The sequence below is a fragment of the Miniopterus schreibersii genome (assembly GCF_964146895.1).
Source record: "Miniopterus schreibersii genome assembly, chromosome: 12".
NCBI classification, from domain to species: domain Eukaryota; kingdom Metazoa; phylum Chordata; class Mammalia; order Chiroptera; family Miniopteridae; genus Miniopterus; species Miniopterus schreibersii.
Window position 1 is genome coordinate 2,975,514 of NC_138112.1, and position 24,406 is coordinate 2,999,919.

The 24,406-nt window shown below is 49.3% G+C and overlaps 1 protein-coding gene across 3 annotated transcripts; it reads left to right on the top strand.

Annotated features, from left to right (window-relative positions):
* The first annotated feature begins 442 nt into the window (after positions 1-442).
* On the top strand, positions 443-24,299 carry TREH (trehalase). Of its 3 annotated transcripts, XM_081153861.1 has the most exons (15): positions 443-607; positions 18,855-18,955; positions 19,092-19,236; positions 19,316-19,403; positions 20,561-20,661; positions 20,824-20,916; positions 21,039-21,155; positions 21,263-21,385; positions 21,609-21,658; positions 21,751-21,945; positions 22,485-22,702; positions 22,961-23,072; positions 23,423-23,535; positions 23,781-23,834; positions 24,079-24,299. In XM_081153861.1, the coding sequence occupies exons 1-15, from the start codon at positions 519-521 to the stop codon at positions 24,217-24,219; spliced, it is 1,740 nt and encodes a 579-aa protein (XP_081009987.1). In that variant the 5' UTR covers positions 443-518; the 3' UTR covers positions 24,220-24,299. The 3 variants fall into 3 exon arrangements, with proteins under 3 accessions (XP_081009987.1, XP_081009989.1, XP_081009988.1); XM_081153863.1 differs by lacking the exon at positions 22,961-23,072; XM_081153862.1 differs by lacking the exon at positions 21,039-21,155 and having other exon boundaries at positions 481-607.
* Positions 24,300-24,406: the final 107 nt, after the last annotated feature.

The following is a 24,406-nucleotide window of genomic DNA, read 5'->3' on the forward strand; positions in this document are numbered from 1 at the left end:
GGGAATGTCACCACTGTATTGGGCCTCCCTGCATCTTCCTCAGAGGGATGTCTTTGTCCTACTCTCCTGCAGCATTTCTTGTAGATAATTGAGTTTCACACTACACCTGGATAGATCCTGAGCTATTCTGTTAGAAATGTTAAAGGAATGGTAACCTGAAGTGGTGGTCTTGCCACCACCCAAGCCACTGGCACCTGGTTCATAGATGTGTGGCCTAATTATGTCCTTTGCGCTCAGGTGCCCATTCCCCCATGCCCACTCCTCAACCATGTGAGTCTGACAGAGGGGCCTGAGCAGGTGATACCAGTTGAGACTGAGAAACAGAAGAGGAGGAAAAGTACAAAGATTGGGGGTGGGGTGGCCACTGTGAGCTGAGAGCAGAAGTGCACCACATATCCCTTGGGTGACCACGCCTCAAATGTGGACTTTGGCTGCTCTGGCTGGGTGCATGAGCTAAGCTGTGCCCCAGCAAGCAGGAGGTGCCTGAGCTTGTTCATTCGGCTACAGCCATAGACACCATGCCTGAGAGGACCTGGGAGCTGCGCCTGCTGATTCTGCTGGGCCTGGCGCTGGGGTCCCAGGAGGCCCTACCCCCACCCTGTGAGAGGTAGGAGTGGAGAAGGCAGCTGGGGATGGGGCAGGGAGGCAGAGGTTTGAGGATTGAGACAAGACCTCAAGCACTGGGAGTCAGACCTTCAGAGGGAAGTGCAGGGAAGGAAGTTCCGTTTCCTTGTGTAGCAGGCTCTGTGTGGGCACTGACCTCCAGTGTGGGGAAGCCGCTGCCTGAGGTTGGCCTGTGGGAGGTTTAGGAGCCCTCCTTCCTACCCTCCCTCCAAGCTGCTCCTTGAACTCCACAGGGCTGCCCTCAGGATTGTTCTAGAATAGGTTCTACTTTCCCTAGCCTTGATATGGGAGAGAGTGTAAGGAACTGAAAAGAGCTCCTGGGTTTAACCTCTGACCTCTGTGACAAAGGACGAGTCAAACTGCTTTCCAGAGCCATAGTTTCCACCACCACCCCAAATAATAGGGGTAAGTGGCCCTGTCCTGCCTCCCAGACTTTCAGGGCGTCATCCATTCTCATTCAACATGGATTTACTGAGCTCTCACTATGCCCTTGGGCTGCAGCAGTGAGCAAGAAAATTTAGGTCCCCGCCTTCATCAACCTTACATAACAAGCAAGAAAAATAATAATAGAAGCTAAATAGTGATAGAAACACAATTAAAAGTAAAGTGAGTCCGGCTGGGTGTGGCTCAGTGGTCAAGCATAGACCTAGGATCCAGGAGATCATGGTTCAATTCCCAGTCAGGGCACATGCCCGGGTTGCGGGCTCAGTCCCCAGTCGGGGCCATACAGGAGGCAGCTGATCAATGACTCTCTCATCATTGATGTTTCTCTCTCTCTCCCTCTCTCCCTCTCCCTTCCTCTCTCTGAAATCAATAAAGATATATTTTTTTAAAAAGTAAAATGAAGTTAGGGAACTGCTCATGGGGGTGAATAGAGTGTTTCAGATAAGGAAAGGGGAGGCCTTTTTGAGGTGACACTAGAGCAGAGTTGTGGAAGGAACCATCACGGCAGATCTGGGAGAAGATATCCATGCATGGAAACTGCAATCCAAGGCCCTGAGGTCACTGCTCAAGGGTCAGGAAGAGGCCTGTGTGGTTGGGACAGAAGTGGGAAAAGGCTGGAGGAGATAGGGACTTCAGGGAAGAGGGGACTGGGCTTCCATGGTAGGACCAGAAAGGTGGGAAGTGGTTCAATATGGGATATATTTTGAAGGATGAGCTGATCGGACTTGCCAATGATTGATTGTAGAATATAAAAGGAAAGAACATATCTGGGATAATTCATAGATTTTTTCCTGAGCAGTTGTAATAGGGATTTCAGAAAGGTTATGTGATCGAGTGTTTGTCAAGCGTTAGGTTGGCTGCCGAAAGTATAGAAAGAAGATTGTCGGGAGTCCCTAAGACCACCCTCAGCTTCAGGGATTTCCTAGTGCCCATCAAATGGTTATGTCCATAGTTATAGTTTATTACAGTGAAAGGATACAGACTGAAATCAGGAAAGGTTAAAGGCATGAAGGGCAGAGTGCAAGAGAGGAGTGTGAGCTCCAGTTGTCTTCTTCCAGTGGATTTATACAGACAGCACCTCATTTTCCCAGCAGCAATGTGTGACAACACACACAAAGTATGGCCAACCCAGAAGGTCACCTGGGCCTCTCCTCCAGGGTTTCTGTTGGGGATCAGTTACAGAGGAATGGAGTGTCCTTAGTTACTCAGGCTCCAGGTCTCTGAAGGTCAAAGTGATAGTGGGTGGCCCTTGGCCCCAACCATAAATCACATTATCAGCAAAAAGTACCTGGCATGGCCAAGGCCTCAGGAAAACAAAGACTTATCCAACAGAGCAAAATACCAAACCTGAGGGATTTGTGTAAACTCCTAAATTTGTAGCCAGTTGGTCAGAAGTGGGTGTAGCCTGGGGACCCCTGAACTTGCAGCTGGCGCCTGGAGTGAGGGCAGTCATATTGGGGACTGTGCCCTTGACCTGGTGGTGGTGTCTGAGCTAATTGGCTAGTGTCAGAACTATATTGCAATATTGCAGTTGGCGTCGGAAAATGTGTGACTTACTAGGATGACCTCAACTCACCGAAAAACGTGGTTTGGGAAGAGCAAGATGGAAAGGCGGGGCATTTCCCCGCGACCACAGGGTCGCCCCTGGTTTGAAGCAGCAGTTGTGCTGTGATTGGTTACTAAAGGTAGCAGTTACCAATGGAATTAAAGATGATGGATCCAACCTCGGGGAGTTGGCACACTGACTGCATAAGAAAATGCACAATAAAATGGTAACCCTAGTACCCTGCTGGTGGGAACGCAGACTGGGGCACCACTGTAGGAAACTGTGGAGGTTCCTCAAAAAAGTAACTATGGAGCTGCCATTTGACCCAGTGATCCCACTTCTGAGAATATGTCCTAAGAATCCCAAAACACCAATTAGAAAGAACTTATGCGCCCCGATGTTCATAGCAGCGCAGTTTACAATAGCCAAGATCCGGAGCAGCCCACGTGCCCATCAGTAGATGATGGATGAAAGCTGTGGGACATTCACACCAGGGATGCTAGGCGGCTGTAAAGAGGAAGGAAATCGTACCTTTGCAACAGCATGGAGGGACCTGGAGAACATTATGCTGAGTGAATAAGCCAGGCAGCGACAGACAAACATCACATGATCTCGCTCATATGTGAAATCTAATGATTACTAAAATTCCATGGCACACCAAAAGAGATATTTTTTGCCAATCTGAAGAAAAAAAAAGGTGTAATTTTGATTTATTTACACCGGACAGCTACTGTTGTGTTGGCCGTTGTCATTTGTTTTATTTGACAATCCAGGGGGAAGAGGTGAGCGCCCCTGACTGAGTGGTCCTGTCGCAGGCTTTACACATTCCTGCGGCTCCGTGGCTGAGGGAGAGACCGGAGGCAGAGCCGTGGACTCGCCCCAGCAGGGAGGCTCTTTAAACGGTTATTAGGAAATGGAGTGGAAAAGGCGAACTTTGATGGCAAAACAAAGGGGGGAGGGAGAGGGGAGAGTCAAGGGGGATCTCGAAGCACCTACTAAGAAGTGGGGTGGCTAAGGCAGCTGTGGACGGGTCAACACGAAAGTCCGCATGCGGCCTTTCAGCGCTTGGGCGGCGGGGCCCAGAGTGGGGGCCCTCAGTGAGCCTGCTGTATTCTCCCCGCGTCGGTGGAACCTGGGAAGCGGCCAGGCAAAGACGGCAAGGAGAAACCCGACCTCAGTCTGCTGGGCAATGGTCTGAACTTCTAAAAAATTCATTAAAGCAATTTAATAGCTCTTTAAAGTTATTGCATTTGTTGAGAAAATAAATTGAGCTCCTTTACTTTAATGAAAATAAGCATCACATGTATGTATAAAATAATTTGAATTTGGCATACTGAAATACACAAATGTTTGTATCCTTCAACATATTGAGCTACTCTAGATATGACATATAAAAATGTTTTTTACTGCTTCAGTAAACAGCACAATCGTGGAAGAAGTTTTATCTTTAAAGAAAGCAAGTTAGTAGTAATTAAAACTGCACATTAGATGAAAACAGAGTTCCTTTTAAGAGAGGGTCTTCATTTGTAACACTCTCTTAGACACTAATGCATAATTTAACTTCCTTTGGGATTTTCAAATAAGGAAGAACAAATAATACACACATATACACTCTCATCCGAAAATAAAAAGCAAAACTCATACAGCTTCACAAAGAGAAGCCATTCCAAAGCAAAAGATTAACATTAAACACAGAGAAAGATAAATGATTATCTCAGTGTTTTCAATAGAACATATAGACAATAGCAGCTGCTCTCAACACAGTGACAAGGGCGTTAACACAGTAATTATTTCTGTGACATCATCTTTTATTAATTCTTTTATTTATTGATTTGAGAGAGAGGAAGGGAGGGGAGAGGGATGGGGAAAGAGAGAGACATTCATTTGCTGTTCCACTTGTTTGTGCTTTCAGTGGTTATTACTTGTATGTTCCCTGACCAGAGATCAAGTCACAACCTTAGTGTATCAGGACAACACTCTAACCAACCAAGCTACCCCATCAGGGCTGTGACATCACCTTTGAAAATGAAAATTTCATTATGTTAACTTTAAGGGGGTGTTTTGCCCCCCTTTTTAAATTTATCTTTATTGTTAAAAGTGTTACAAATGTCCCTCTTCCCCCCCCCATTGACCCCTCCCCACTGCACCCCTCTCCCAGGCCTTCACCCCACTATTGTCTGTGTCCATGGGTTATGCATATATGCATATAAATTCTTAGGTTAATCTCTCCCCACCCACTCTCCCACCCCCGCCTTCCCTCTGAGATTCGTCAGTCTGTTCCATGCTTCTGTGTCTCTGGATCTATTGTGTTCATCGGTTTATTTTGTTCATTGGATTCCACATATGAGTGAGATCATGAGATACTTGTCTTTTTCTGACTGGCTGATTTCACTCAGCATAATACTCTCCAGGTCCCACCGTGCTGTCTCAAGGGTAAGGGATCCTTCTTTTTCACAGCTGCATAGTATTCCATGGTGTAAATGTCTGAGAAAATGCCTGATATGATTTCAATCTTCTTGAACTTGTAGAGACTTGCTTTGTGTCCTAACATGTGGTCTGTCTTTGAGAATGTCCCATCTGCACTTGAGGGGAATGTATATTCTGAAGATTTGGGGGAAATGTCCTGTAAATGTCAATTAAATCCACCTGATCAAGTGTGTCATTTAGTCACTGTTTCCTTGTTGATTTTTTGTCTGGATGCTCTATCCAGTGAAGTCAGTGGGGTGTTAAGTCCCCGACTGTGACTGTATTGCTGTCAATCTCTCCCTTAAAGTCCTCCAGAAGTTTTTGTGGCTTTTTTCAGCCTGTGTGAGTCTTTTGTTCTGAGGTGGGTCTTTTGTAGACAGACAGCATATATTTGGATCTTGTTTTCTTATAATGGTTCTGAAATTTAATCAGGATAAAGATTGAGGAGAGGGTTGGGGTCCCTTAGACCTGTCCCCTGCTGGGCACTCAAAGCCTCATGCATGTGGGTGGGCAAAGTGGTCAGAGGATAGAGAAGTTTCTTGAACCCTGTGACACAAGAATCCCATGCACTGTGGTACCAAAAGCCACTGGTGACACCCGAAAAGGTGTCAGATTGAGAGGATGATGGGATGCTAGAGTTGATGGGATTAAGGTGAAAGTTCAGATGCAAATAAATGTTTAAACAGGCTTCTTGTCAAGTGGTTTCTTCTCCTTCACCCAAATGTTTTATGGGAACAGATATTATGCTCCCTATCCTGTGTTGTAAAGTCAGGATTTGTCAGTGAAGTCCTAACAGGGTCCCAGTTCCGAATGGAAGGGTTGGTGGAACTAAGTTGAAAGCCTGGATAAAACTCGATATGTTTGAACAGTTCCTATATGAAGCAATTGCATCTGTTTTACCTGAATGTGTTACAGGAATGGATACTGTGTCTGATTGGGGAACGTTTCCACTACCTAGTACCGTAAAACAAAAGGCTTACAAATCTGCCTATCAAGCAATATTAATTGGACATTGCAAATGATGCTGCCAGAGTCCACACAGATCGCAGCCTCTGTGGAGCGCCAGACTGGGGCTTATAGCAAAAATATTTGGCTTCTCCCAGCATGACTGCTGAGACTTTGGACTAGAGAACTGCCATTTGAGAGGCAATTACTAGCATGCTATCAGACATTAATTGAAACTGCCCCAATAGCTGAAGGGCATAAGATCACCTAGAAACCTGGAGTACCCATAATATCTTGGGTGATATTGGAGACATGCTCTAAGAGGGAGGGCAGGGCCCAGAAGAGTTCCATAATAAACTGGAATGATTTATGCAGGGACATACTACCAGGGAAATGGAGAGCTACTCAGTGTATTCAACAGCAGGTACTCTTTTCCCCTGGGACTGACTTTGGAACCACCTGAGGAGCTGCTGGACTCTACTGCCACTTGGATAGTACCCTATAAACAGCTCTCAATTGACTAACAAAGAGCTGCTTGGTTTATGGATGGCAGTGCCAAGGTGAATGGATAGCATACTGTTTGGAAGGCTGCCACTCTGATTAAAGATGATAAAAACAAATCTGCTTAGAGAGCTGAACTACATACTTAGGTTGCCACTGGGTTTGGGTTTTGACCTGCTCTTAGTCAGTGGCCTATGGCCTGACCATATGGTCAGGCAAAGGGCAATGGAAAATCGGTCTATAAAAATAATGCCCTTATGTGCCACAGTCCTATGGAAATCACTATGGGAACCTGAGGGGTGCATTAAAGCAGAAGACATTGATATCCATCAGAAAAACCCCCTTTCTTGATCAGAAGGTACGTGGAGCCAGCAAGTGAGTACCCCAGTGTGTTCATGTGAGGTGGCCACTGGGTTCCTATGCTAAATGGACAGTGGGAGCTACAGCAGTGCAGAGATGGGCTGGATCTAGATATATTCCACCAGCACTCACTAAGGCACAAAATGCCAACAAGGACTGTTCTGTCCACCAGCAAAAGACAGGCTCAGAGGCGGTCAGGCAGATCCCTGTGGAAAAGGACATACATGTAGCTGACAAGCGGGACTGATGCTAGAACACTCAGAAGGCTGCAAGTAGGCCCTGCCAGGAACAACACCTCCTCTGGACTGGACTTTTTATGCCCAGTGGTAGATACAAATGCTCAAAATGTTATAAAAGGACCAGATCAAGAGATGCTGCAACAATTTGGACCACTGAGTTACATTTCTTCAGAGCAAGGGACACACTTTCATCCTCAGAGTAGCGATTTGATAGAAAATTGGAATGAGCAATTAAAACATTGCTTGTCTAAAACAGGGGGAATATAGGTATAACAGGCTGGCTCACCACCTTCACAAGAGCACTCACACTCAACACGAGGGGGTGAGGGGAGGGTGCCTACGAGATAGATCCCTCTGCTTCTGAGGGAACCTAGGAAACTTGGTGGAGAGGATGTCCCTATAACTATACAGTTGTTCCTGTGGGAGGAAGATGATGGTATAACTATACCTTTTTCTTTCTTCCCACATCACTTCAACTCTAGTTTTCCTACCTGATGTATTATTCCTACTGACTGTATGGGACTCTAGTAATGTGCCAACATCTCCTGACTCCTTTTCCAGGTTACATCTACCCTAGTGCAAGATGGTAGACACTAACCAACATTGTTGGTTAAATTATTTTTTAATTTTTCAATTACAGTTGACATACAATATTATATTAGTTTCAGGTGCACACCCTAGTGATTAGACATTACATAACTTACTAAGTGACCACCCCGATAGATCTAGTACCCATCTGTCACCAAACATAGATATTACAATATTACTGACTATATTCCCTGTGCTGTACTTTACATCCCCATGACTATTCTGTAACTACCAATTTGTACTCCTTAATCCCTTCACCTTTCTCACCCATCCCTCCAACCCCTCTCCCATCTGGCAGTGGTCAAAATGGTCTCTGTATCCATGAGTCTGTTTCTGTTCTGCTTGTTCATTTATTTTGTTTTTAAATCTGTATTTTCTGGTGTCAGTATTGTTACCACAGCTTTTGTTTGTTTGTTTCCATTTTTATGAAATCCCTTTTCCCATCCCTTTACTTTCAATATGTGTGTGTCTTTCAATCTGAAGTAGGTCTCTTTTAGACAGCATATGTCAGGGATTTGTTTTCTTACCTATTCATCTATGCTATGTCTTTTCATTGGAGCACTTAATCCATTTACATTTAAAGTAATTGTTGATAGATATGTATTTATTGCCATTTTATTATCCATATTCTTTACCTTTTTTCTTCTTCTTTTTAAAGACAACTTTTTAACATTTATTATAATACTGGTTTGATGGTGATGAACTCCTTTAGCTTTTTCTTGTCTGAGAAGCTCTTTACTTGTCCTTTGTCTCTAAATGATAGCCTTGCTGGGTAGAGTAATCTTGGTTGTAGGTTCTTACTTTTCATCACTTTGAATATTTCTTGCAAATCCCTTCTGGCCTGCAAGGTTTCTGTTGAGAAATCATCTGACAGTCTTATGGGAGCTCCCTTGTAGGTAACTAACTGCTTTTCTCTTGCTGCTTTTAAAATTCTCTCTTGGTCTTTAACTTTTGGAACTTTATGATGTGTCTTTAGGTTCATCTTGTTTGGGACTCTCTGCACTTCCTGGGCTTAAATGTCTATTTCCTTCACCAGCTAGGGAAAGTTTTCTGTCATTTTTTCACATAAGTTTTCTTTTTTCATGTTTGAATTTATCTTTACTGTTGAAAGTATTACAAATGTCCCCCTTCCCCCCCCCCTCCATTGATCCACTCCACTCTGCTCCTCCTCCCTTTCAGGCCTTCACCATACTATTGTCTGTGTCCATGGGTTATGCATATAAGTTCTTAGGTTAATCTCTCCCCACCCACCTACCCACCCTGCCTTCTCTCTGAGATTTATCAGTCTGTTCTATGTTTCTATGTCTCTGGATCTATTTTGTTCATCAGTTTATTTTGTTCATTAGATTCCACATATGAGTGAGATTGTGTGATGCTTGCCTTTCTCTGACTGGCTTATTTCACTTGGCATAACACTCTCCAGGTCCCTCCATGCTGTCTCAAAGGGTAAAAATACAGCATAGTATTTCATGATGTAAATGTCCGAGAAGATGCTTGGTATAATTTTAATCTTCTTGAACTTGTAGAGACTTGTTTTGCGTCCTAACATGTGGTCTATCTTTGAGAATGTCCCATCTGCACTTGAGGAGAATGCCTATTCCGCAGCTTTGGGGTGAAATGTTCTGTAATGTCAATTAACTCCATCTGATCTAGTGTGTCATTTAGAGTCACTGTCTCCTTGTTGATTTTTTGTCTGGAAGAGCTATCCAATGAAGTCAGTGGGATGTTTACGTTCCCTACTATGACTGTATTGCTGCTGATCTCTCCCTTAAAGTCCTCCAGAAGTTTTTTATTTATTTAGGTGCTCTTATATTGGATGCATATATGTTTACCAGGGTTATATCCTCTTGTTGGGTTAGTATTATGTACTGACCTTTGTGGTCTCATGTTATGGCTTTCATTTTGTAGTCTATTTTGTCAGATATGAGTATTGCTACTCCAGCTTTTTTTTTTTTTTTTCCCATTTGTCTGGAAAATTTTTTTCTATCCCTTCACTTTCATCCTGTGTGAGTCTTTTGTAGACAGCATATATTTGGGTCTTGTTTTCTTATCCATTCAGCTACCCTATGTCTTTTTTTTTTAAATCCTCGCTCAAGGATATTTTTTCCATTGCTTTTGAGAGAGAGTAGAAGGTAGATAGAGAGAGAAACACCGATGTGAGAGAGACACATCGATTGGTTGCCTCCTGCACCAGCCCGGCCAGGGCCGGGGATTGAACCTGCAACCGAGGTACATGCCTTTGGCCGGAATTGAACCTAGGACCCGTCAGTCCACAGGGTGACACTTTACCCACTGAGCCAAACCAGCTAGGGCTACTCTGTCTTTTGAGGAAGCATTTAATCCATTTACATTAAGGTTACTATTGATAGATACTTATCTATTGCCATTTTGTTTCTTTATGACTATGTTTCTCATTCTCTCTATTTCAACTTCTAATTACAGCAGTCCCTCTAACATTTCTTGCAATGCTGGTTTGGTGGTGATAAACTCCTTAAGCCTTTTTTTGTCTGGGAAGCTCTTTATTTCACCATCTATTTTGAATGATAGCCTTGCTGGATAGAGTAGTCTTGGTTTCGGACCCTTGGTTTTCTTTTCTTCTTTTAATATGTCTTTATTGATTTCAGAGAGCAGGAGGGAGAGGGAGAGAGAGATAGGAACATCAATGATGAGAGAATTATTGATCAGCTGCCTCCTGCACACTCTCTGCTGGAAATCGAGCCCACAACCCAGTCATGAGCCCTGACTGGGAATTGAACCGTGATTTCTTGGATCCTAGGTTGATGCTCAACTGCTGACCCACACCCAGCTGGGCTGGATCCTTCCTTTTCATTATCTTGAATACTTCATGCCATTCCCTTCTGGCCTGTAGAGTTTCTGATGAGAAGTCAGCTGACAACTTTATGGGAGCTTCTTTTTTTTTTCTTTTTTTTAAATATATCTTTATTGATTTTAGAGAGAGGAAGAGGGAGAGAGAGAGATAAACATCAATGATGAGAGAATCATTGATCGGCTGCCTCCTGCACACGCCCTACTGGGGATTGAGCCCCCAACCCAGGCATGTGCCCTGACCAGAATTGAATCTTGGTCAATGCTCAACCACTGAGCCTCTCCAGCTGGGCAGTGGGAGCTTCTTTGTAGGTAACAGATTATGTTTGTCTTGCTGCCTTTAAGATTCTCGCTTTATCTTGAATTTTTGTCATTTTAATTATGATGTGTCTGGGTGTGAGTCTCTTTGAGTTCTTCTTGCTTGGGACTCTCTGTGCCTCCTGAACTTGTGTGACTTTTTCTTTCACCAGGTTATGGAAGTTTTCTGCAATTATTTCTTCAAACAGGTTCTCAATCCCTTGTTCACTTTCTTCACCTTCTAATACTCTTAAGATGCGAATATTACTACACCTAATGTTGTCCCACAGCTCCCTTAAACTGTCCTGTTTTATAATTGTTTTTTCTTTGGGGTTCTCTGATTAGCGATTTTTTCCTACCCTGTCTTCTAATTCACTGATCTGATCCTCAGCTTCCCTTAATCTGCTGTTTAATCCTTCCAATGTATTTTTTATTTCTGCTATGTCATTCTTGACTTTCTTCATAGTTTCCATATCTTTTCTCATGTTGTTGAACATCCTTACAATCAGTATTCTGAACTCTGTATCTGATATATTGCTTATCATCTCCATTTCATTTAGCTCTTCTGGAGAATAATCTTGCTCTTTCATATGGGGCTTGTTTTTTGTCTCCCCATTTTGGCTGCCTGTTTGGGTTTGTTTCTATGTATTAGGTAGATCTGCTAGGACTCCCAGTCTTGTGGAGGGTCTCTGGTGCAGGCCAATATCAGATGCTGTTTGTGATTGGCCTTGAGTACCTTGTTTGGAGCCTTCAGCAATCCACAGCTTGTGGCTCCCTCTTCTCAGGTTGGGTGAATTTCTAAAGAAACAAGATGCCCACCAAGATCTGCTTTTCCAAGCCCTGGGTCCACAAGAAGATCAGCAAAGATTCAAAGCACCCAGTCGTCAGCCTTTGCCTGCAGACTTGTTGATATTCTCAGTGTCTTAATGAGCCCCAGGCTACAGACCACAGAAAAGTGTAAACTCCAGAAGGTGGGGCAAGAGGCTTTCAATGGGTGGGGCAACTGCTTCCTCCCCCCTCCCCCCCCAACAAAAGCTGCCTGGATGGTAAAGGTCTGCTTGTATGGGGGAATGACTCAGAACAGGAATCCAGATGGGTGCCCTCCAAGCTCTATCTCCAGAGCCTGAAACCCTGGATTTTCCTCACACATCTCCAGCCCACTCTGCCCTCCCTCTGCTGGAGCCCAAGGTGAGTGGCTGCACATGAAACTTTGTGTGTTAGCCCTTTAAGAGGGTGCCTGCATTTCCAGCCATCTCTCCCTGGCAGATAGAAACCCGGCTGCTTTTCACAGCCTAATGTTATGTGGGCACCTTTCTCAGTTCTGGTGCTCTGAGCTGGGGAACCCAGCTTGGGCTTTAGACCCCATAGTTCTCAGTGGGAACCCCCCACAACTGAGATATCTCTCCGGTACTTTAGCTGCTGACTGTGGATCCCAACCAGCCTTCTTGCTGCTCTGCAATTCCTACCAGTCTCTATGCAATCTCCACTTTATGTCTTCGGTTATAAGGGTTTTCTCCAGCTTATCTTCAGTTGGCTTTTCAGGATGGTTTTTCCTTCCCACAGGTTTTCAATTTATTGCTCTTTTTCTTCTCCTTTGGCACCCCCATGATATGAATGTTGGTACATTTGAAGTCGCCCCAGAGACTTCTTATACTGTCCTCATTTTTTTGAATTCTTTCTTCTTTTTGCTGTTCTGATTGTGTGTTTTTTCTGCCTCCTTATCTTCCAAACCTCTGATTTGATCCTCTGCTTCATTACTCCACTGTTGATTCCCTGTAAAGTTTTCTTCATTTCAGTTAATGTATTGTTCATTTCTGACAGATTATTTTTTATGTTTCCTATCTCCACTTTTATGTTTCCTCTTTGTTGGAGTTCTCACTAAGTTCCTCTACTCTTCCCCTAATTGCATTGAGCAGCCTTATAACCCGTGTTTTGAACTCTGCGCCTAGCAGATTGCTTGTCTCCATTTTGTTTAGTTCTTTTTCTGGAGTTTTGTTCTGTTCTTTCATTTGGGACATGTTTCTTTGTCTCCTTATTTTGGCAGCCTCCCTGTGTTTGTTTCTATGTATTAGGTAGAGCTGCTGTGTCTGCTGGGCTTGGTAGAGTGGCCTAATGTAGTAGGTGTGCTGGAGGGCCCAGTGGAGTAGTCTGCCTGTTCAACTGAGCTGGGGACTCCAGTGTGACCCCTGTATAGGCTGTGTACACCCTCCTGTTGTAGTTGAGCCTTGATTGCTATTGACACATCAATGGGAGGAATTTACCCCCAGGCTGATCAGCTGCAAGGACCGGCTGTGACCACCATGGAGGATTAGCTGTGCAAAGGCCTACCCCACTGAGCAGGATTTACTTCAGTGGGGCTCTGGTGCCTGCTGAGTCTGCCTCTTGAATGTGTTCTTTGTGGAGGAGGTTAGGTGGTGTTTTGACATGGTCTGAAGCTGTCTTGGATGCACTGACTCTGGGGCCTCCTGGAAGGTGCAGGCCAAGGAAGGTCAGCCACCATCTATGTTCTGGCTGGGGCCACCCAGCATGAGCTACAAAGAAACATGCAGGTGGCTGATACTTGTGCTGGGCTTGGAGGTGCCAAGGAGATTCCAAGCTGTGAACAAAGACCAGCTGCTGCTAGTGCTGGGCCTGGGGCCACTTAGAGAGAAGTACAGGGCATGCTGAGGCCAGATGTTGCTTATTTGAGAGATTTTAGGAAATCCAAAGCCAAGAAAGGCCGCTTGTATGGAAATGGCTTGTGTTGGATCCAAAAGTTGGGTGGGGAGGGTTTCAGGGAATCACCAGGGCAGGGAAAACAGTATGAGCCAGGTTGATGGAGACTCACATATGGAGCCTGCCTGTCAGCTCTGTGGGAGGAGGGCTCAGAAAAGGAATAATAGCCTCTGCCAGCACTTCTGTCTGGGAGAAAGCTGCCCCTCCAGCCAGTGCCCTGATCCCAGTCAGTTCAGTTCCTCCCTGTATGTCCCTGGTGCCTTTGGAGCTGCTGTCCCCAGCTGGAGCTCAGAGGGAGTAAATGCGAATAAGTCCATGCATCGGCCCTTTAAGAGGAACACCTGGGACTCCAGCAGCCTCCGTCTCACTCAGCCACAACCCAAGCAGGTTTTTACAGCCAGAAGTTATGGGGGCTTCTCTTCCCGGTACTGGAACCCTGGGTTGGGGGGGCCTGGTGTGGAGCTGGGAACCCTCGCTCCTCAGGGGGGACCTCTGCAGCTGAGGTATCCCTCCTGATTTTTATCTACCACATGTGGGTGTGGGACCAGCCCATTTTGTGTCTCCACCCCACCTACTAGTCTCAGTGCAGCTTCTTCTGTATATTCTTAGTTGTAGGACTTCTGTTCAGCTAGATTTGAGACAGTTCTGAATGATATTTGTTCTGTAGTTTAGTTGTAGTTTTGATGTGGTTGTGGATTTGAGCACCACATTTAACTACACCACCATCTTTACCAGATAGATTATAATATTAATATTGATGGTCAAATTATTGGGAAGTTGAGTTAAAGGCCTCTTATCCTTACCCTACACTAGCTCTAAATGTTAGGTATATTCATGTTGATAAAGCAACTAGTGCTTTAGTTGTTATATAAATGCCACACCAACCAAATGCAGATCTGATTTTCACTTAAGGGACCCATGGCCAAAGACCATGGGGTGGCCTGTTGTATAACAAAGAATTGTCTGTGCTTTCACCTGGTTTCCTGGGATGTAACCACTAAGCTCTTGGAATTTCCCAAGTGATTGAAGTGTCTTTGGAACTTAGGGTGGTCTCTGACAGTTTATGTTAATGAGGTGACTCTTGGTGGGGAGTGGCTAAATGAGTCATGCTAATGAGCTGACTCAGGATGGGGACAGGCCAGGCAAGAAAGACCACGTGATTATGGGGTTGGGACTTTGGTTCACATGATATCAGTCCTACCTCCAGGGAGGCAGGGAGGAGACAGGGGCTGGAGATTGAGTTTAATCACGTGGCCAATCAATCATTCGTATGTAATAAGACCGTAATAAAACTCTGGCCACCAAAGCTCAGTGGAGCTTCCTGGTTGGGGAACACATTAATGTGCCAGAGGGTAAGCATCCTGATTCCACAGGGAGAGAACACAGAAGCTCTGAGTTCCTCCCAGAACTCTCCATATATGTCTTGTGAAAATGAAGAGAATGAGTGCTCTTTTATTAGAGAGTGTGCCCTTAAGCCTATGGAGTCTGCACTAACTCCAGGTGGCTAGAGTCAGAGCTGAATTCAATCCACTACCCTCTGGCCCTTGGCCCAGGTTCCCCTATAGAGAAAGCATCCTATTTGCATGAACATTTAGTATAGCAATTCTATCATAGATGCAGCAATCGCATCAGTGTGAGTCTGCCTGACATTTGAAGGAGCCAGTACAGACTAGGGGTAGATGTAAAGAAACAATTGATCTGGCTTATAAAGCCTTCACCTGTGTCTTCACATCTCTGTTCTGATTTGATGACTTATTCCCCCCTTGATCTGCCTCCGTTTACATCTTATGATCAACTTGAGCCAAACTACTTAGCACAGAAATTAGCTAATCCAGTTCTTCCCCAGGCCAGTCACTTTCTACTGTTATTACATTCTGAGGAGGCTTTAACTCAATTCCCAATATATTTAATTACCCAGGTCAGTATTACCACACAGTATTATCAGTGTTGTTTACATAAGGAAGTTGAACTGTACGGTTACACCAGTGTTACACCTTATCCTAGTTTGATGGTAGTTACAACTGAGTTTCACTTCAGAACAAATCTGTAAGAATCGCAGAGGTATTTTCTATGCCTTCCCAATGGAATCACACTTTGCCCATATACCAAATATTATTACGGACGGGCCTCATTACACGTGGCCATGATTTGCAGTTGTTGTCATTTCCAGGTTCCAAGCCAGTGGGAGGCAAAGCCAGCTGGTACTGAGGACCCATTTCCATTGTGTGCTGTTAGGTAGCAGGGCCCACCTCCTGCCTGTGGGAGGGCACAGGTGTTATTCAGGATAGTTCCTGTCCCTGCTAATTGTACTTTACGGTATGTCTTCTTCTGACCTATTCTCAGTGCAAGGGCAGTCATCAGTGTAAAACACAAGTGTCTTCGAGAACTTCCATAGGTTCACAGGTCCATAACATTCCCGTAGGAGTAGCTCTTTGAGCCTCTGCAGCCGGCATGGAGGGTCACTGCCCCATGGCTACTTTGGCCTCAATCAGCTTAAGATAGTCAGAGGCCCTGTTAGGCAAGGATACAAACCCTTTCCCAGTGCTGTCCCTGGCATTGTCCAGCGCTGGCTGTTGCCTTGGCCTGACCCAGGCTGACTCCTACTTTTGCTTTCTTTTGGAAGAGAGTTCCTTCTAGCCTGCCTATTCCAGTTAATAAATGTATTTCCTCAGAAGGCCTCTCCTCCTTAAGAGCACATCCAGTTTGTTCCACACGGGTAACCTGGTTCCCCAGAAGCTCTTTTCTGTCTCATGCGCCAATGTTGTTTAACCCGCCAAGCATGTTGTTGTCACTGTGGACTAAAGGCCGAGTGCGGTTAGGATGCATGTTTACACCCAGAAATGGAAGGTCTCCATGTAGGGTTAGGTAAGTGGTAGTCACGCCTCAGTGTAATTTATTTTGAGGACGCCATAGGCCTCCCATAGCCTTCCTCATCTCAAGATGGGGCTGCGCCCAGGAAACTTGGACATATCATACGATGCTTCCTGTTTTAATCCGATAACGAGTGAGTTCTTTTCTGTTCTGTGTAACAGCTTTCTCTCCACAAGAGCAGGCTTGTGTGCCTTTCTGCAGTAGCACACTCAACTCAGGGAACTCTCTGAGTATTCGATTATCAAGATTTACAGTTACAGAGTGAGTAGTCTACCAGGAGTTGTAATCACACAGTCCAAAGACCCTGTAGGGAGCAGTTCCCAGAGATTCCTTCCCAAACGACATCCTTCGTAATACGTGCAACCTAAAGTCAAAAGACACTGGCACATTCCTGGAGCTCCCTTTAGTCGTCAGCACTTACTCCAGCTCATCATATCCTGAGACGAAAGTGCTCCTCAGAGCGATGCCGCTCAGGTTTGCAGGCTTCCCTTCCCTTTCGTCGGGTTCCAAAGCAGGTGCAGTCACGCAAGCATGTGGCCTCCCCGCTTCAGGATTGGGTACAGTCGTGCTGCAGACAGCACTGACCTCTTGTCCTGAGCCTTTCTCCAGGCACCAGCGTAATGGCGGAGTGCCCATTTCTGTTGCACACCCACTTATTCACCCCTTCACCCCAGCTACTAGATTTCCTTCTTTCCATTTGTCACTGATTTTTACTAAACTTTTCCACCTTTGGAGCAAACATAGGGTTTGGCCACTGTGCTTGTCCAGGTTGCCAGCAGCCCCTCCCACTCACATAGGACGGGGTGACATAGGTCCAAAATGAGTGGGTTAGTCCTTCCACTCAATGTGGCTGCATTCACTGGCAACCCAATTTAGCCAGATAGGGTGTAGGTGCAACCTGCCCCACGAGGCCCCCAGGAATTCTGACATAAAGGTTTAAAGATATAGTTACATTTTCTTGCTTAGGAATCATCCCTGCTTCTGGCACTTGTAGCTGCATCAGGTAGGAAAAAAGTATGTCGAGATGATGTGGAAAAGAATTGTATAGTCCCACCAGCAACCTCTCCTACCTCCTCTCCCCAGATCCCCCAGAAAAGCAGAGGACTCTATCCAGTAGGGACCCTGCCTTGACCCACTCATGTTGAGTGGGTGCACACGCTAGTGAAGTGTAACCAGTCCTCGTGCTTTTCTCTCTCCCTATTTTGGACAACATTCGTTTCAATTGCCTCTTCCCATCCTCAGAGCCACCACTCTGAGCACATATGCAACATGACATGTCCACTAAGCGCGATGCCTCGCGGCCCACTATTGGAACTGAGGGCTGTTCACTATAGTATTTCACGGCATTTCAAGCATTTCCATCTACAACCAGGTGTGTGAAACCACTTCAACGTGCCCCTTAAACTCCCACAGTGATTTCCTTAGGGTTATGCCCCATATGGACAGCTCTTTAATAGCCCGGTTTTTCACAGCCCGTCTGCCAGGCCAGTGACCACTGCCCATGGGTCAGTAAGCACCCAAACACAGGGCCTTTTATCATTCAGTTCTTCCATCACCATCCCTGCGAAAGCACAGCACGCGGTTCAGCCCACCGCGCTTGTTTGCTCTTGCATCAGTCAGCCGGAGCGCAGGAGCCTCCACACAAGGCGCATTCTGTCCCCTGAGCAAGGGCCACAATAGTCCCAGAAGGAGCTTCTTGTTGGTCAGTAGAGAGCTGGTCACCGGCCACCACCTGCTGGCTCCTGAGATCCTTCCAAAGGCTCGGCCCTGCGGAAAAGGGGCCGCCTGCTCTCGTGCACCTCCTTGCAGTCCCCAAGTCCCATGTTCCTGGGGAAAGCATTTCGGTTTTAATGAGGAGTTCTTTGGAGTCACGGCCCTCTTTATCAGTGTTTCTCTGACATCACCCAGGATGCAATGGGCATTTCAGGTTTCGGGATTATTTTATGTCCATCAGTCAGAGGTGGTTTCGATCAGCACCCAATAGCAAGCTAGTGATTGTCTCCCAAATGGCACATGTCGTACACTACATCTGGAAAGCTTCCAGTCCAAAAATACCAGCAATTGCCACTGGGTGCCACTCATAGGCTTTTGCCATAAGCCCTTCGGTTGGGTCCGCACACGGCAACTGTACAGAGAATGGTCCCCCTATTTGAATGTCACTGATTAAAGTGGTCATCTCATTTTCCACCGAGAATGCGATGCTGTTTCAAATTAGCAACTGATGTGGGCTCCTTTACTGCACAAAGACCCTCCTGCTTCTCTCAGGCCTGTATGTCACCCCGACCATCAACTCCTACCGCATGTGTACACATGCACACACATGGCGCTCACAGCCTTGTCCAGTGCAGGGAATATGCCCCAGGCTCTGTCTAGCCTTTCCCCTCCCCTAATGGTGTGGTCTGGCCTGCTCCCCTCCCCGATTCTCTCTGCAGCCAGATTTACTGCCATGGGCCGCTGCTGCACCAAGTTCAGATGGCCAAGCTCTACAAAGATGACAAGGAGTTCGTGGACATGCCACTGTCCTCAGCTCCAGGTGAGGCACCTGGGGACCCCACCTTCTCCTCAATCTTCCACCAAAGATGGCAGGGGCAAGACCAGGCAGAGAGGGGCCCCGATCAGGGAAGGGCTCATGGGGCTCGACGGGTGCCTCCCTGCCTCCTGCTCCCCAGACCAGGTCCTGAAGCGCTTCGACCAGCTGGCCAACACCTACAACCACAGCATCCCCCGGCAGCAGCTGCAGGTGTTCCTCAGAGATCACTTCCAGGTCGTGGGGCAGGAGCTGCAGCCCTGGATCCCTGGGGACTGGAAAGACAGGTACAGCCCTGGACAAGGTACAGGAGAGGGCCCTTCAAACAGGGCCGCCCCTGAACCGTGAAGGCCCGTGTCTTTCCAGCCCCCAGTTCCTACAGAAGATCTCGGACTCCAAGCTACGAGTCTGGGCAAAGCAGCTGCACCAGCTCTGGAAGGAGTTGGGAAAGAAGGTATCAGTGCCGGGGCCTGACCAAGGGGAATGGAGCTGGGAGGGATGCGCCAGCTAGGTGCTCACCCTGCCCAGGAGCACAGACTGGGATGCATTTCCTGGAACACAGCCTCCCAGTCCCCTTGTCCTGGAACAGAAACCCTCTAGAAAGAATTTCACAGAAGGAGCAGGGGAGTATCTGCTTCTAACTCCTCCCCTCCTCCATGAAGCCCTCCCAGCATTCCCCCAGGCAAACCTCCACCTCCAGGCTGCCCACTCCTGCTCTAACAGCGCTTGGTAACTGTTCACTCCTGCTGGGCTCTTCCCCGAGCTCCTCGGGCCACGCCTCTGCACAGGAATGACCATGGCTACTGCTCGGTGTGGCCCAGCCCTGTGATCAGCACAGCTCAGCTGTTGGCACTTTCTCTCCTTTGTCTGAGGCTCAGACAGGGCAGTGATTTGCCCAAGGCTGCACAGCACCTGTCCTCCCACCCAGCCCCCAGGGCCCTGGCACCCACAGGCAGAGCAGTGCTCCGGGCTCCTCTGCTAGTGTATGCTGCTTCCTCAGCCAGCCCCCGGGAACCTGAGCCTCATTCCACTGCTCCCCACAAGGCCTCTCCCACCAAAACCACACTCACTCATACAGAACTAGCAGGAAGGAGCAGAGGGAAGGAAGTACCTGGGGCGGACACCCAGCAAGCCCCACTCTGGTCCGACCTTGCTCTCCCTCAGCCACGTTCACTCACGTCCACCCCACTGGGGAAACGGTTCTGGGCCAGAGAATGTGGAGCCCTCAGTCTCTGGGCCTGGCTTGGTGGTGGTAGCAGAGATTCGGGGGGCAAGGGGAGCTGGAGGAAATGACCCCCCACCTGGGTCCTGAGAGTGGCCACTGCTTGGTGAGCACCTGCTGGTGCCAGGCAAGGGGTCAGGGCTCCTTCACACCACCGAGCACAGCAGGGCTGCAGGAGCCCGCACGTGGGGGTGAGCAGGCTGGGCCCCCAGCAGCCAGACTTGACTGAGGCCACAGGGCTGCGCAGCAGCAGAGCAGAGCCCAAGCCCAGGCTGCCTGGCTCCAAAGCCCACAGCTGCCAGGGCTTCTACCGCCCCAGCCTCTTCCAGCCTCCAGCCTGGGGGAAGGGGCGTGGGGTCTAGGCTCCCTGTGCCGTCCCCTGGGTCCAGGTGAAGCCAGAGGTCCTCCAGCACCCTGAGCGGTTCTCCCTGATCTACTCACGGCACCCCTTCATTGTGCCTGGCGGGCGCTTTCGCGAGTTCTACTACTGGTGAGCAGCCAGGAGCTGCGGGGGTGGGAGTGGTGGGGAGCCCAGAGCCTGCGGGGTGGCCTGAGCAGGGTGAGATACCCTGAGGTGATGTGGCCTGGGCATGCAGGGCAGAGGGCGGGTGGTGGGATGCCCGGCTGGGATACTGAGGGACCCTTCCCCCAGGGACTCCTACTGGGTGGTGGAGGGTCTGCTCCTCTCTGAGATGCCTGAGACGGTGAAGGGCATGCTGCAGAACTTCCTGGACCTGGTGAAAACGTAAGCAGGGGCCTGGCACCTCAAGGCCGGGGGGGAGGACAAGCAGGGGCCACGGCTTGGAGCCAGATCTGCCTTGGCCCTAGGGGATGGGTGGGGGCGTCAGCAGGCCTCCTTCTTGGCAGCTATGGACACATCCCCAATGGGGCCCGCGTGTACTACCTGCAGCGCAGCCAGCCCCCGCTCCTCACCCTCATGATGGACCGCTACGTGGCTTACACCAGCGACACCGCCTTCCTACGGTGGGCGGCCCCTCCCATGCTGCCCGCAGGCTCCCCAGACCTGAGACCTCCCAGGGCGGGAATAGGGGGGTGTGGCTGGGCTGAGGTGGTGCCTGGCTCTACCCCAGGGACAACATTGGGACCCTAGCCTTGGAATTGGACTTCTGGACTGAGAACAGGAACGTCTCTGTGAGCTTGGGGGGAAAGAGCTACGTCCTGAATCGCTATTATGTCCCTTTTGGGGGACCCAGGTGAGGAACTGCGGGGATAGCCTCTCAATCTCTTGTCTATTCACCTGGTTCAGGGGTCACCAGGCCCCTGGGCAGGAGGGCAGGGGACCTAGGCCCACCTCTCTGATGAGACTGGCTGCCACGGGAAATACAGGGCTGTGGGGCCCAAGGTTGCTGAGTCATCATGGCTCAGGCTCCAGCTTTGGCACAGAGGGCTCAGAGCCTCCCACTCTCCTCTTGCCAGGCCAGAGTCTTACAGCAAAGATGCCGAACTGGCAGGCACCGTGCCGCCAGGTGAGCAGCAGCAGCGTGAGGGGTCAGGTGGGCCTGGGAGCCTGCGGTTGTGCCAGGCCTGCTCCTCTGTCTGCTGCCATTTCTCCTCACAGGCGACCGGGAGGCTCTCTGGGCTGAGCTCAAGGCTGGGGCCGAGTCTGGTTGGGACTTCTCTTCACGCTGGGTCTTCGGAGCCCCAAACCCCCATTCGCTCAGCGACATCCGAACCAGCAAACTTGTGCCTGTTGACCTCAATGCCTTCCTATGTCAGGCAGAGGAGCTAATGAGCAACTTCTACACCAGCTTGGGTGAGCGGCCCGGGAGGGAAGGAAGGGGGTGCTTGTCCAGCTTGAGTCCCTGCCTCAGCCTTGGCAAGAGAGCTGGAGGTAGGACCTTGGGTGAAGGGTTTCCAGCTTCTCAGCCTGCTCCATACCTCACCCCTGGTGCAGCCGGGGCAGGAGTACAAATGACGCCCACTCAGATCTTCACTCCCCTCCTTTTCGCACTAGAAAGGCCTTCTAGGGCCCATGAGAGGACACCTTAGTCCACACATCCAAACTCCAACCCCTCTCCCCAAACTGCTGCCCTTTGGGCCTGCAGAGCTAGGGAATCCATACGGCCAGTGCCCTCCCAAGGATGAGCCCAGGGAACGGGACAGTGCAGGTCAGGGGAGCCATACAGGGCCATCTGCTCAGGGAATTCCAGGTCCTAGAGGCCTGAAATGTGATGGGCTCCAGGTAGGCAGTCCTCTTGGCCCTTGGGGATCACAACAGAAAGAGGCCTCTGGAAGCTCATGGGGCCCCAGGGCAGGACCTGGTAGCTCAGCCTAAAGGCAGTATTGCCCCAGGGAATGACACTGAAGCCACAAAGTACAGGAACCTGCGGGACCAGCGCTTGGCGGCCATGAAGGCTCTCCTTTGGGATGAGAAGAAGGGTGCCTGGTTTGACTATGACCTTGAAAACCAAAAGAAGAACCAAGAGTTTTACCCATCCAACCTTGCTCCCCTCTGGGCCGGCTGCTTCTCTGACCCAGGTGTCGTGGACAAGGCCCTGAAGTACCTGGAGGTGAGGGGGCAGCAGGGCAGGCTGGTGCACTGGGGCAGCTCCACTGGCTTTCTCCCTGCCCCTGAGCAGTGATCTCTGGCAAGGGGCAGCCACTCTCTCCTGTGGCTTAGCCTGAGGGTCCCGCTGCAGCCACCAGGGGGCAGCTGAGAGCCAAGAGGGGAAGGCCCAAGAAAGGGACATCTGGCTTGAGCAGGGCCCAGCCTCCTGGCTCCCCACCCAGCCCCACCCACAGTCACACTGATGTCTGGAACATTCCAGGACAGCCAGATCCTGACCTACCAACATGGGATCCCAACCTCTCTCAGGAAGACGGGCCAGCAGTGGGACTTCCCCAATGCCTGGGCCCCCCTACAGGACCTGGTCATCAGAGGTAGGAGGCAGGATGGGCATGTCCCAGGGCCTCACCCCGTGGAGGTACAGAGTGGGCCTCCCTAGTACTGGGGAGGTGTGAACAAAGGATGTGGGGTCTTTCTCTGACTCCCCTGCTCTCTCAGCCTCCCAGTCAGCAAGCATTTGCGTCCTCGGCCACCTGGTAGGGGACTCAGCCCTCCTCTCCCTCCAAACCCAGGCCCTGGATCAGAGCAGGTTCGCCTGTGGTTCCAGGAAGAAGGTCGTAGGGTCCGGCCTCTTTCCCACCTTGAGAAGCATTAGCTCAGGCCCCGGCTCCCCCTCGGATGGGGGCTCTGGAGATTCAGGGTCCTGCCTTGGGGCGGGGTCTAGGTCTGGCCAAGTCGCCTTCACCCAGGACCCAGGAAGTGGCTTTCCAGCTGGCGCAGAATTGGATCCAAACCAACTTTGATGTCTACTCCCAGAAGTCAGCCATGTTCGAGAAGGTGAGCTGGCCCTGAGCCCAGTCCCCCCAGTTGGCCTCCCCAAGGTGAGGTGAGGAATTGTCAGGCTTGCAAAGCCCAGGCCCAGGGGTGGTGGCGGCACCCAGTGGCTACTCCTGGGCACTGCAGAGGTAAGAGACAGGCCAGAGCAGCCTCTCCCAAAGGATCTCCCATTTCCTGCTCCCCCTGGAGGGCTGGGTCAGGGGGTGGGGATAGTGCTGACCTTAGGCTTGTCCTCTTGTCCCCAGTATGACATCAGCAACGGAGGACAGCCAGGTGGTGGAGGGGAGTATGAAGTTCAGGTGAGTGGGCCAACATCCTACAGGGAACTGTGGGGCTCTGCTGTCCCCACAGCTGACCATGACCTTCCCTCTCTAGGCCTCAGTTCTCCCATGGGTGTGGGTCCGCAGGGAGGAGCCAGACTGGTCCTCCTTGGTCCCCCGGGCTAGGCAGGGCCAGTGCCTCTGGGTAGAGATCCCACACGTGCCTAAAAGGACTTGAGGGCCTTCCCCAGAGGGCTTGCCCACAGGCCATGCCTCTCTCCAGAAAGGGTTTGGCTGGACCAATGGAGTGGTCCTGATGCTCCTGGACCGTTATGGTGACCGGCTGAGCTCAGGAGCCCAGACAGCTTTCCTGCAGCCCCACTGCCTCATAGCTGCCCTTCTGCTCAGCCTCCTGCCACAGTGATGGGCCCCACTGCCCCATCTGCCTCAGTTCCTCCTCCAGCTCCAGCTCCTGCCTCATTAAACCTGTGCATGTGTCCCTACCTTCTTCTGCCTCGTCATTCTCCATCCCTGGAGACCTCATGCCCTTCTGTGCCTCCTGCCAGTCCTCAGTCGTCCTGGAGGAGGGCAGGGTAGTGACCTGGAGGTCA

What these genes read in the sequence shown, in the direction of transcription:
- TREH (XM_081153861.1), top strand. Translation starts at nt 519, where the DNA reads ATGCCTGAGAGGACCTGGGAGCTGCGCCTGCTGATTCTGCTGGGCCTG. An exon ending in TTCCTGGACCTGGTGAAAAC is followed by an intron (nt 20,917 to 21,038) that starts GTAAGCAGGGGC and finishes CCTTCTTGGCAG; the next exon opens with CTATGGACACATCCCCAATG. An exon ending in AGTCAGCCATGTTCGAGAAG is followed by an intron (nt 23,536 to 23,780) that starts GTGAGCTGGCCC and finishes TCTTGTCCCCAG; the next exon opens with TATGACATCAGCAACGGAGG.